Raw genomic sequence first — 12,321 nt, 5'->3', positions numbered from 1 at the left:
CAGTAACAAAATAATCCACGCTCCACTGTGCCTTAAAAGTTAGCCATTTGAAATCCGCTTTTATCTTCTCATGTTTTGACATAATGGATATGCACTGGTAATAGTAAAAGGTACATGTCATGTCATGGCGACATCCCTGGTACTCTAGGTGCTGTGGAGTTATAACTGCATCACTGCAATTTATAGTGCATTGAGCAGCAGTAGAAGGCAATGAGCACCACATACCGTTTATGTTAACTGTCTGCTGCGATAGCATGAAAGCAGCCACAGGCAATATGTAAATGAGTGAGTGTGACTGTGTTCTAATAAACTTTACTTATGGACACTGAAATTTGGATTTCATATATTTTACATGTCACACGATATTACTTTGGTTTTTTCCCAATTGTTTAAAATAGTAAAAGCCATTCATAGTTCATGGGCTTTGCAAAAACAGGCAGGATTTGGTCCATGGGCATTAGTTTGCTAACATCTGGTCTAGAGAAAAAAGAAAGAAGGACTATCTTTACGAGAAATTGCTGAGGGTATAGTGAATAACTGAATCAAATTTTGAAGGATTGAGTTCATTGTTAAGACATTTGGTGGCCAGAGAGAATACAGTCGGGTATGGATCTGAAGGAGTTGGGAGGTCAGAATGGGAAGGGCATTGAAAGGAAGTGAAAGAAGGGTATTGTGGTCAGAGGATAATGAAGAGTGGAACTAGATAATTTGAAGAGATAATCAGAGGCCAGGACATGCAGGACTGTGTAGACATGGTAAGAGTATTTTATTTGAACTTGCTCATAATTATTTTTTTCTCTTAATTGTTTGCTTTTGTTTGAAGAGGCTGCCTACACCGTCCTCACTACAGAATCCTTACAAAGGATTGTATGCATGTGTGTGTGTATTTTATCCATTGTACATCTGCCAGTTTGGAAAACCAGAAAAATTCCCATCATTGCTTAGGAAAAGTACCTGTTGTAGTGTTTTGGTTATTCTGATTTCATTTGTGATAATAATAAATAAAATTTATTATTCTCTACAGACATCCTATGCTCAGCTCCTTGCAGCAACATGTCTTTCAAAACTTGTTAGCCGAGTCAGTCCTTTGCCAGTTGAACAGAGGATAGATATCAGTAAGTGGTTTATTATGCTTTTTATCAAATTGTACTTTAGAAAATAATTTTTTCCTTTTAAATATGTTAAACTTTTAACAGGCATGCAAGTTATTTGATTCTATCATTTTTTTAATTGAGTTTATGATAGTTTACAATCTTGTGAAATTTCTGTTGTACATATTGTCAGTCGTGTTGTAGGTGCACCCCTTCACCCTTTATGCCTACCCCCCATTTCCCCTGGTAGCCACTAGCCTGTTCTCTTTGTCTGCATGTTTAAATTCCTCATATGATGGAGTCATACAGAGACTGTCCTTCTCTATCTGGCTTATTTCACTTAACATAATTCCCTCAAGGTCCATCCATGTTGTTGTGAATGGGACAATTTTATTCTTTTTTATGGCTGAGTAGTATTCCATTGTATATATATATATATATATATATATATATATACCATATCTTTATCCAGTCATCAGTTGATGGGCACTTAGGTTGCTTCCATGTCTTGGCTATTGTAAATAATGGTGCAGTGAACATAGGGGTGCATGGGACTTTTGGAATTGCTGACTTCAAGTTCTTTCGATAGATACCCAGTAGTGGGATAGCTGGGTCATATGCTATTTCTATTTTTAATTTTTTGAGAAATCTCCATACTGTTTTCCATAGTGGCTGCACCAGTTTGCATCCCCACCAGCAGTGTATGAGGATTCCTTTTTCTCCTTAGCCTCTCCAACATTTGTTACTTTTTGTTTTGGCTATTTTTGCCATTCTAATGGGTGTAAGGTGATATCTTAGTGTAGTTTTGATTTGCATTTCCCTGATGATCAGTGATGATGAACATCTTGTCATGTGCCTATTGGCCATCTCTATGGCTTCTTTGGAGAAATGTCTGTTTGTGTCTCCTGCCCATTTTTTGATCGGGTTGTTTGACTTTTTGTTGTTGAGTTGTATGAGTTCTTTATATATTATGGAGATTAACCCTTTGTCAGATATATGACTTGCAAATATTTTTTCCCAATTAGTGGGTTGTTTTTTTTTGTTTCAATCCTGTTTTCCCTTCCCTCGAGGAAGCTCTTTAGTCTGATGAAGTCCGATTTGTTTATTCTTTCTATTGTTTCCCTTCTCTGAGAAGGCATGGTGTCCAGAAAGATCCTTTTGATACTGATGTCAAAGAGTGTACTGGCTATGTTTTCTTCCAGAAGCCTATGGTTTTAGGTCTTTGATCCATTTTGAGTTTGTTTTTGTGAATGGTAAAAAAGTATGGTCAGTTTTCATTCTTTTACATGTGGCTTTCCAGTTTTCCCAGCACCGTTTGTTGAAAAGACTTTCTTTTCTCCATTGTATGCCCTCAGCTCCTTTGTTGAAGATTAGCTGTCCATAGATGTGTGGTTTTAATTCTGGGCTTTCAATTCTGTTCCATTGATCTGTGCACCTGTTTTTGTACCAGTACCATGCTGTTTTGATTACTGTAGCTTTGTAGTATGTTTTGAAGTCAGGGATTGTGATGCCTCCAGCTGTGTTCTTTTTTCTCAGGATTGCTTTAGCAATTCGGGATCTTTTGTTGTCCCATATGAATTTTAGGATTCTTCTGTTTCTGTAAAGAATGTCATTGGGATTCTGATTGGGATTGCGTTGAATCTGTAGATTGCTTTAGGTAGTATGGACATTTTAACTGTTTATTCTTCCAATCCATGTGCATGGAATGTCTTTCCATCTCTTTATGTCGTCATCCCTTTCTTTCAGGAAAGCCTTGTAGTTTTCGTTGTATATGCCTTTCACTTCCTTAGTTAAATTCACCCCGAGGTATTTTATCCTTTTTGTTGTGATTGTGAACAGTATTGTATTCTTGAGTTCTTTTTCTATTAGTTCATTATTGGAGTATAGAAATGCTACTGATTTATGCAAGTTGATTTTATACCCTGTACCTTTGCTGTAGGTGTTGATTATTTCTAACAGTTTTCCAATGGATTCTTTGGGGTTTTCTATATATAAGATCATGTCGTCTGCAAACAGTGAGAGTTTCACTTCTTCCCTCCCTATTTGGATTCCTTTTATTCCTTTCTCTTGCCTAATTGCTCTGGGAAAAACCTCCAGTAGTATGTTGAATAAGAGTGGTGATAGAGGGCGTCCTTGTCTCGTTCCTGTTTTCAGGGGGATGGTGCTCAGTTTTGCCCATTGAGTATGATGTTGGCCTTTATTATGTTGAGGTAATTCCCTTCTATGCCCATTTTGTTCAGAGTTTTTATCATAAATGGCTGTTGGATCTTGTCACATGCTTTCTCTGCATCAATTGAGATGATCATGTGGTTTTTATTCCTCAATTTGTTGATGTGGTGTATCACATTGATTGATTTGTGGATGTTGACCCGTCCTTGTGTTCCTGGTATGAATTCCACTTGATTGTGATGTATGATCCTTTTGATGTCTTGCTGAATTCGGGTTGCCAAAATTTTGTTGAGGATTTCTGTACCTATGTTCATCAGTGATATTGGCCTGTAGTTCTCTTTTTTCATGGTGTCCTTCCTTGTCAGGCTTTGGTATCAGCATGATGTTGGTCTTGCAGAATGTGTTAGGAAGTGTTCCATCCTCCCTAATTTTTTGGAACACCTTGAAAAGTGTAGGTATTAAATCTCTGAAAGTTTGGTAGAATTCCCCAGGAAAGCCATCTGGTCTTGGGGTTTTATTCTTTGGGATGCTTTTGATTGCTGTTTCAACCTCTTTCCTTGTTATTGGTCTGTTCAGACTGTCTGTTTCTTGTTGAGTTAGCTTTGGGAGATTGTAAGAGTCTAAGAATTTATCCAGGTTATCCATTTTGTTGGCACATAGTTTTTCGTAGTATTCTCTTATAATCTATTGTATTTCTGTGAAGTATGTGGTTATTTCTCCTCTTTGATTTCTGATTTTGTTTATATGAGCTTTCTCTCTTTTTTTCTTTGTAAGTGTGGCTAGGGATTTGTCAATTTTATTTATCTTCTCCAAGAACCAGCTCTTGGTTTCATTGATCCTTTCTACTGTCTTTTTTGTTTCAATAGCATTTATTTCTGCTCTGATTTTTATTATTTCTCTCCTTCTGCTGACTTTGGGCTTTGTTTGTTCTTCTTTCTCTAATTCAGTTAGGTGTAATTTGAGATTGCTTATTTGGGATTTTTCTTGTTTGTTAAGATGTGCCTGTGTTGTGATGAATTTCCCTCTTAATACAGCTTTTGCTGTATCCCATATGAGTTGGTATGGCATGTTATCATTTTCATTTGTCTCTAGATATTTTTTGATTTCTTCTTTAATTTCTTCAATGATCCATTGCTTGTTCAATAGCATATTGTTTAGTCTCCACATCTTTGTCCCTTTCTTAGCTTTTTTCTTGTAATTAATTTCTAGCTTTATAGCATTATGATCAGAGAAGATGCTTGTTATTATTTCAATTTTTAAAATTTATAGAGGCTTGCCTTGTTTCCCAACATATGGTCTATCCTTGAGAATGTTCCCTGTGCACTTGAGAAGAATGTGTATTCTGCTGTTTTTTGATGGAGTGTTCTATATATGTCTGTTAAGTCCAAGTGTTTTAGCTTTTTGTTTAATTCCACTGTTTCCTTGTTGATTTTATGTCTGGATGATCTGTCCAATGATGTGAGTGGGGTGTTCATGTCCCCTACTATTATTGTGTTATTTTTGATATCTTCTTGTAGGTTTGTTAATAGTTGCTTTATGAACTTTGCTACTCCTGTGTTGGGTGCACAGATATTTATAAGCGTTCTTTCTTCTTGATGTAGTGTTCCCTTGATCATTATATATTGACCCTCTGTGTCACTCTTTACCTGCCTCATCTTGAAATCAACTTTGTCTGATATAAGTATTGTGACGCCTGCTTTCCTTTGTTTGCCATTAGCTTTGAGTATCACCTTCCAGCCCTTCACTCTGAGCCTGTATTTGCCATTGGAGCCAAGGTGTGTTTACTGGAGGCAACAAATTGTTGGATCTTGTTCTTTAATCCATCTTGCCACTCTGTGTCTTTATTGGGGAGTTCATTCCATTTACATTGAGGGTGATTATTGATGCATGAGGGCTTAATGCTGTCATTCTGTTACTTGTTTTCCAGTTTTCCTGCATTTCCTTTGTTTCTCGTCCTGTGTGTTTTGTCCTACCCATTGCATTATGTGCTTTCTTATGCTGGGTTTCTTAGCTTTCTCCTTATTTACTTTTTGTGTCTCTGTTCTGTTTTTAAAGTAAAGCCAGAATGACTTTTTTTTAAAAGATTTTTATTTTTAATTTTTTTCCTTTTTCTCCCCAAAGCCCCCCAGTACATGGTTGTATATTCTTTGTTGTAGTTGTGGCATGTGGGACGCTGCCTCAGCGTGTTTTGATGAGCAGTGCCATGTTCATGCCCAGGATTTGAACCAACAAAACACTGGGCCACCTGCAGCGGAGCACATGAACTTAACCACTCGGCCACGGGGCCAGCCCTCTGTTCTGTTTTTTAGTTTAGTGGCTACCCTGAAGTTTGTATTCAGAATCTCGTGCATAACTTAGTCCATTTTCTGGTGGTCTCTTACTTCCTTAGCCTAAAGTGATTCGGTCCCTTTCCTCCTCCCCTCCTAAGTTATTATTTTCATCTCTTATTCCAACTTGTGTTGTGAGTTTGTGTTTAAAGTGACAAGGTGGTCTTTGTTTTTGGTGTTTTCCTTCCCTTTAGCCTAGTGCTATAGTTGAATATTTGCTATCCTATTCTGATTCTGTCTGTCTGTGTCCTTACTCTGTATTTTGTGACCCCTTTCTCCCTTTTTTTCTTTTTTCAGATATGAGGACCTTCTTGAGGATTTCTTGTAGGGGAGATCTCATGGCTGCGAAGTCCCTTAGCTTTTGTTTGTCTGGGAAAGATTTAATTTCTCCCTCATATCTGAAGAATATATTTGCTGGATAGAGTATTCTTGGCTGAAACTTTTATCTTTTAAAGTCTGAATATGTCATTCCATTCTCTCCTAGCTTTTAACGTTTCTGCAGAGAAATCTGCTGAAATTCTGATAGGGGTTCCTTTGTTGGTTATTTTCTTCTTCCTTGCTGCCCTGAGTGTTCTTTCTTTGTCATTCATTTTTGCCAGTTTTACTGCTGTATGCCTTGCAGTAGGTCTTTTTACATTGACATATCTAGGAGATCTGAAAGTTTCCTCCACACATTTCTCTCTCATTCCCTAGATTTGGGAAGTTCTCTGCTATTATTTCTTTGAGCACGCTTTCTGCTCCATTCTCCTTTTCTTTGCCTTTGGGGTACTGACAATTCTTATGTTGCATTTCCTCATTGAGTTGGCTATGTCTCGGAGATTTTCTTCATTTCTTTTTAGTCTCAGTTCTCTCTCCTCCTGTCTCGAGCCATTCAACCTGTCTATGTTCGATTATGCTAATTTGCTCCTCTATGGTGTCCACACTGGCATTCAGGGAATTTGTATTTTGTTTTATCTGATCCATTGTCTTTTTCATCTCTAATATTTCTCATTGATTCTTCTTTATTGTTTCAATCTATTTTGTGAATTAACTCCAAAACTCGTTGACTTGTTTCTCTATATTTTCCTTTACCTCATTGAGTTTTCTGACGATAGCTATTCTGAATTCATTGTCATTCAGTTTACTTATTTCCAAGTCCTCAGGACATAATTCTGTTTTTTTATTGTTTTCCTTCTGGTCTGGACCTTTTATGAATTGTCTGATGCTAGATCAATGTTTTTTCCCCATAGTGCTATTATTTGGTTGCAGTTACAGCCTGTTGCAACTAGGTGGGGGTCGAGAGCCTCCTATTCTGAGCCATCCACCGTCAGCCATGGTGGTGTGGCACAGTGCGGGTTGGGTGGGGGGGGGGTACTTTCTCTTGTACGCAGTCCTGAGCAGCTCTAGCTATCTGGTCTGCTAGGGTCTTGATTTGATGAGTTCACCCCCTGCAAAAGCTTTCCCCCATTAGAGGGCTTCCCTCTGGGCTGCAGGGGGCCTGTGGGAGTTCTGGGTGATCCTGCAGATGTGCTAGCCCTCCCCGACTCCTTCCTTCTCGGAGCCTCCTGTGGCAGCAATCCCAGTCTTTATGGGAGGGAGCAAAGTTCTCTGTTACCCTGTTCCAGCTCCTCTGAGGGGCGCTTCACCCTCTCCGCCCTCTGTCATTTGGCTGCTGTGGATCTCTGAGGATTTCTGTGCTATTAGGATATTTTTTGTTGGAATATGGTTGCTCCTTTTTGTTGTATGTTGGAAGGGAGAGAGTCCCTGGCAAGCTCACTCTGCCATGATGCTGACGTTGCTACTCTCGATTCTATCATTTTTTAAAGATAAGCAGTCAAGTCTCCTGTATCCATCTAGTGATGAACATTCATGTGTTATTCAACAACGTGTAATCCAAAAAGTTTTTGTTTAGTTCAGTAGGAAATAATAACTAACATTTTATTGTGTGTGCTATTTACTAAGATTTACACTGTCTCATTTTATCCACCCTATTTATGAGGTGGGCACTATTGTTATCTTCATTTTATAAATGAGGAAATTAGATTTGGTAGGCTCTGTAGTCTATCCAAGTTCACTTAGCTAGTAAGAAATAGAGCTGTGATTCAAGCCTACACAATGTGTGTGGAGTCCATGCTCTTAGCCATTGTCTTAACTTCATATGCAACTGAATGATAGGAAAGAAGTCAACTCTTCAGTATTTCTCAGGATGCTATATGAAAATGATTTGGCTTGCATGTAAAGTCAGAAGCAGATTCCTACTTCTTAGGAAGATAATATGTATATGTATGAACAGTGCTTGGAACTTACTGTAGTTGGAAAACTGATTCTATAAAGTAGGGGTATATTTTTCAGAAGTAACATATTTTAAGATTTTGTGTGTGTCCTTTTCATGTGGACAAAGGTCTAATAATTGAAGTATGAGATTTTTTAAATCTTTGTTCACAATAGAAATAGACTGTTGACTCATTTCTGCTCTCTAGCCTCAAGGTTCACATGATTCATATTTGTATATCCGAAAAATTAAAATGTATTATGTATGATGGATCTTTAGCTCAATTTTTGAATGGTCAAGTCACAGAATGATGTGTCATTTGACTGATATTTCTGTAAGCACCCAGAGTTATAGACACTGCAGAAAACGTACTGGAGAATTTATCCATGTACTCATGGACTTGTGTGCTTAAGAAAGCAAAAGAGAAATTTATAGTTTTAAAAATAAGTGTTCAAACGTTATAAACTTAAGTCATAAAACATTGTGATTTTGTTTATTTGACTTACTTTTCTACATACACACATTTCAAATAGAATTTATTTATTTTTTATTGGTTTTATTTTACTTTTTTTCTTTTATTAAGGTTATGAAAGTTAACATCCTTGTGAAATTACAGTTGTACATCATTATTAGTCATGTGGTAGGTACACCACTTGACCCCTAGTGCCCTCCCCCCACCCCCCTTTCCCCTGGCAACCACTGATCAGTTCTCTTTCTCCATATGTTAACTACCACCTATGAGTGGAGTCATACAGAGTTCGTCTTTGTCTCGCTTATTTCACTCAACATAATACCCTCAAGGTCTATCCATGTTGTTGTGAATGGGACGGCTTTGTCCTTTTTTATGGCTGAGTAGTATTCCATTGTGTATATATATATATATATATATATATATATATACACACCACATCTTCTTTATCCAATCATCAGTTGCTGGGCACTTAGGTTGGTTCCATGACTTGGCTATTGTGAATAATGCTGTGATGAACATAGGGGTACATGAAACTTTTGGAATTGCTGATTTCAGGTTCTTAGGATAGATACCCAGTAGGGGGATGGCTGGGTCATAAGGTATTTCCATTCTTAACTTTTTGAGGAATCTCCATACTGTTTTCCATAGTGGCTGCACCAGTTTGCATTCCCACCAACAGTGTATGAGGGTTCCCTTTTCTCCACAGCCTCTCCAACATTTGTCACTGTTGGTTTTGGATATTTTTGCCATTCTAACAGGTGTAAGGTGATATCTTAGTGTAGTTTTGATTTGCATTTCCCTGATGATTAGTGATGATGAGCATCTTTTCATGTGTCTATTGGCCATCCGTATATCTTCTTTGGAGAAATGTCTGTTCATGTCCCCTGCCCATTTTGTAATTGGGTGGTTCTATTTTTTATTGATGAGTTGTGTGAGTTCTTTGTTTATTATGGAGATTAACCCTTTGTCAGATAAATAACTTGTGAGTATTTTTTCCCAATTAGTGGGCTGTTTTTTTGTTTCAATCCTGTTTTCCCTTGCCTTGAAGAAGCGCTTTAGTCTGATGAAGTCCCCTTTGTTTATTCTTTCTATTGTTTCCCTCATGTGAGGCGTTATGCTGTCCGAAAAGATTCTTTTGAAGCTGATGTCAAAGAGTGTACTGCCTATATTCTCTTCTAGAAGACTTATTGTTTCAGGCCTAATCTTTAGGTCTTTGGTCCATTTTGAGTTTATTTTAGTAAATGGTGAAAAAGAATGGTTGATTTTCATTCTTTTACATGTGGCTGTCCAATTTTCCCAGCACCATTTGTTGAAGAGACTTTCTTTCCTCCATTGTAGGCCCTCAGCTCCTTTGTCAAAGATTAGCTGTCCATAGATGTGTGGTTTTATTTCTGGGCTTTCAATTCTGTTCCATTGATCTGTGCATCTGTTTTTGTACCAGTACCATGCTGTTTTGATTACTGTAGCTTTGTAGTATGTTTTGAAGTCAGGGATTGTGATGCCTCTGTCTTTGTTCTTCTTTCCCAGGATTGCTTTAGCACTTCGGGGACTTTTGTTGCCCCATATGAATTTTAGGATTCTTTGTTCTAATTCTGTAAAGAATGTCATTTGGATTCTGATTGGGATAGCGTTGAATCTGTAGATTGCTTTAGGTAGTATGGACATTTTAACTATGTTTATTCTTCCAATCCATGTGCATGGAATGTCTTTCCATCTCTTTATGTCGTCGTCGATTTCTTTCAAGAAGGTCTTGTAGTTTTCGTTGTATAGATCTTTCACTTCCTTGGTTAAATTTATCCCAAGGTATTTTATTCGTTTTGTTGCAATCGTGCATGGGATTGAGTTCTTGAGATCTTTTTCTGTTAGTTCATTGTTCGTGTAGCGAAATTCTACTGATTTATGTATGTTGATTTTATACCCTGCAAGTTTGCTGTAGTTGTTGATTGTTTCTAATAGTTTTTCTATGGATTCTTTGGGGTTTTCTATATATAAGATCATGTCGTCTGCAAACAGCGAGAGTTTTACTTCTTCGTTGCCTATTTGGATTCCTTTTATTCCTTTCTCTTGCCGAATTGCTTGGGCCAAAACCTCCAGTACTGTGTTGAATAAGAGTGGTGAAAGTGGGCACCCTTGTCTTGTTCCTGTTCTGAGAGGGATGGGTTTCAGTTTTTGTCTGTTGAGTATCATGTTGGCTGTGGGTTTGTCATATATGGCCTTTATTATGTTGAGGTACTTTCCTTGTATACCTATTTTATTGAGGGTTTTTATCATAAATGGATGTTGGATCTTGTCGAATGCTTTCTCTGCATCTATTCAGATGATCATGTGGTTTTTGTTTCTCGTTTTGTTAATGTAGTGAGTCACGTTGATTGACTTACAGATGTTGAACCATCCCTGTGTCCCTGGTATAAATCCCACTTGATCATGGTGTATAATCTTTTTGATGTATTGCTGTATTTGGTCTGCCAAAATGTTGTTGAGGATTTTTGCATCTATGTTCATCAGTGATATTGGCCTGTAGTTTTCCTTCTTTGTGTTGTCCTTGTCAGGTGTGGGGATCAGGGTGAAGTTGGCTTCGTAGAATGTATTAGGGAGTGCTCTATCTTCCTCTATTTTCTGGAATAGTTTGAGAAGGATAGGTATTAAATCTTCTTTGAATGTTTGGTAGAATTCTCCAGAGAAGCCATCTGGCCCTGGACTCTTATTTTTGGGGAGGTTTTTTTGTTACTGTTTCTACTTCTTTACTTGTGATTGGTCTATTCAGATTCTCTATTTCTTCCTGGTTCAGTTTTGGTAGGTTGTATGAGTCTAGGAATTTATCCATTTCTTCTAGGTTGTTCAGTTTGTTGGCATACAGTTTTTCATAGTATTCTCTTATAATCCTTTGTACTTCTTTGGTATCTGTTGTGATTTCTCCTCTCTCGTTTCTAATTTTATTTATTTGAGTCTTCTCTCTTTTTTTTTAGTGAATCTGGCTAAGGGTTTGTCGATTTTGTTAATTTTTTTGAAGAACCAACTCTTTGTCTCATTGATCCTTTCTACTGTCTTTTTTGTTTCAATATCATTTATTTCTGCTCTAATTTTTATTATATCCCTCCTTCTACTGACTTTCGGCTTTGTTTGTGCCTCTTTTTCTAATTCCGTTAGGTGTCGTTTGAGGTTGTTTATGTAAGATTTTTCTTGCTTATTGAGGTGAGCCTGTATTGCAATGAATTTCCCTCTTAGGACTGCCTTTGTTGCGTCCCAAATAATTTGGTACGGTGTGTTTTCATTTTCATTTGTCTCCAGATAATATTTGATTTCTTCTTTAATTTCTTCAATAATTCATTGTTTGTTCAGTAGCATGTTGTTTAGTCTCCACATTTTTGGCCCTTTCCCAGCTTTATTGTTGTAGTTGATTTCTAGTTTCCTAGCATTATGATCAGAAAAGATGCTTGATATTATTTCAACCCTCTTGAACTTACTGATGCTTGCTTTCTTTCCCAAGATATGGTCTATCCTCGAGAATGTTCCATGCGCGCTTGAGAAGAATGTGTAACCTGCTGTTTTTGGATGAAGTGTCCTATATATATCTATTAGGTCCATCTGATCTAATTTTTCATTTAATTCTATAATTACCTTGTTGATTTTCTGTCAGGATGATCTGTCCATTGGTGTTAATGGGGTGTTGAGGTCCCCTACTATTATTGTATTGCTGTTGATGTCTCCTTTTGGTTTTGTTAATAGTTTCTTTACGAATTTTGGTGCTCCTGTGTTAGGTGCGTATATATTTATAAGTGTTATGCCATCTTGGTGGAGCGTCCCTTTTATCATTATATACTGCCCCTCTTTGTCTTTCTTTATCTGTTTTGCTTTGAAGTCTACTTTGTCTGATATAAGCATGGCAACACCTGCTTTCTTTTGTTCATTATTAGCTTGGAGTATTGTCTTCCATCCCTTCACTTTGAGTCTGTGTTTGTCTTTGGGGCTGAGGTGTGTTTCCTGGAGGCAGGATTGTGTTGGATCTTGTTC

General features: G+C 37.5%; 1 protein-coding gene across 9 annotated transcripts in view; it reads left to right on the top strand.

The window, feature by feature from the left end:
• The window catches only part of RANBP17 (RAN binding protein 17), a 335,940-nt gene that overhangs the window by 12,407 nt on the left and 311,212 nt on the right, over positions 1-12,321 (top strand). For 7 of the 9 annotated variants that reach the window (XR_011505729.1, XR_011505728.1, XR_011505727.1 and 4 more), the window contains exon 3: positions 1,025-1,115. The exons of the other annotated variants lie outside the window; for them this stretch is intronic. Coding sequence is in view for 4 of the 7 variants with exons in the window: in XM_044777678.2 (XP_044633613.1) it covers positions 1,025-1,115 (91 nt within the window). In the remaining 3 variants the exon portion in view is untranslated. The remainder of the gene's footprint in view (positions 1-1,024; positions 1,116-12,321) is intronic. 9 annotated transcript variants of the gene reach the window in all.

This window comes from Equus asinus, chromosome 9 (assembly GCF_041296235.1).
Source record: "Equus asinus isolate D_3611 breed Donkey chromosome 9, EquAss-T2T_v2, whole genome shotgun sequence".
Classification (NCBI taxonomy): Eukaryota; Metazoa; Chordata; class Mammalia; order Perissodactyla; family Equidae; genus Equus; species Equus asinus.
This window is presented reverse-complemented; position numbering and strand designations above follow the sequence as displayed.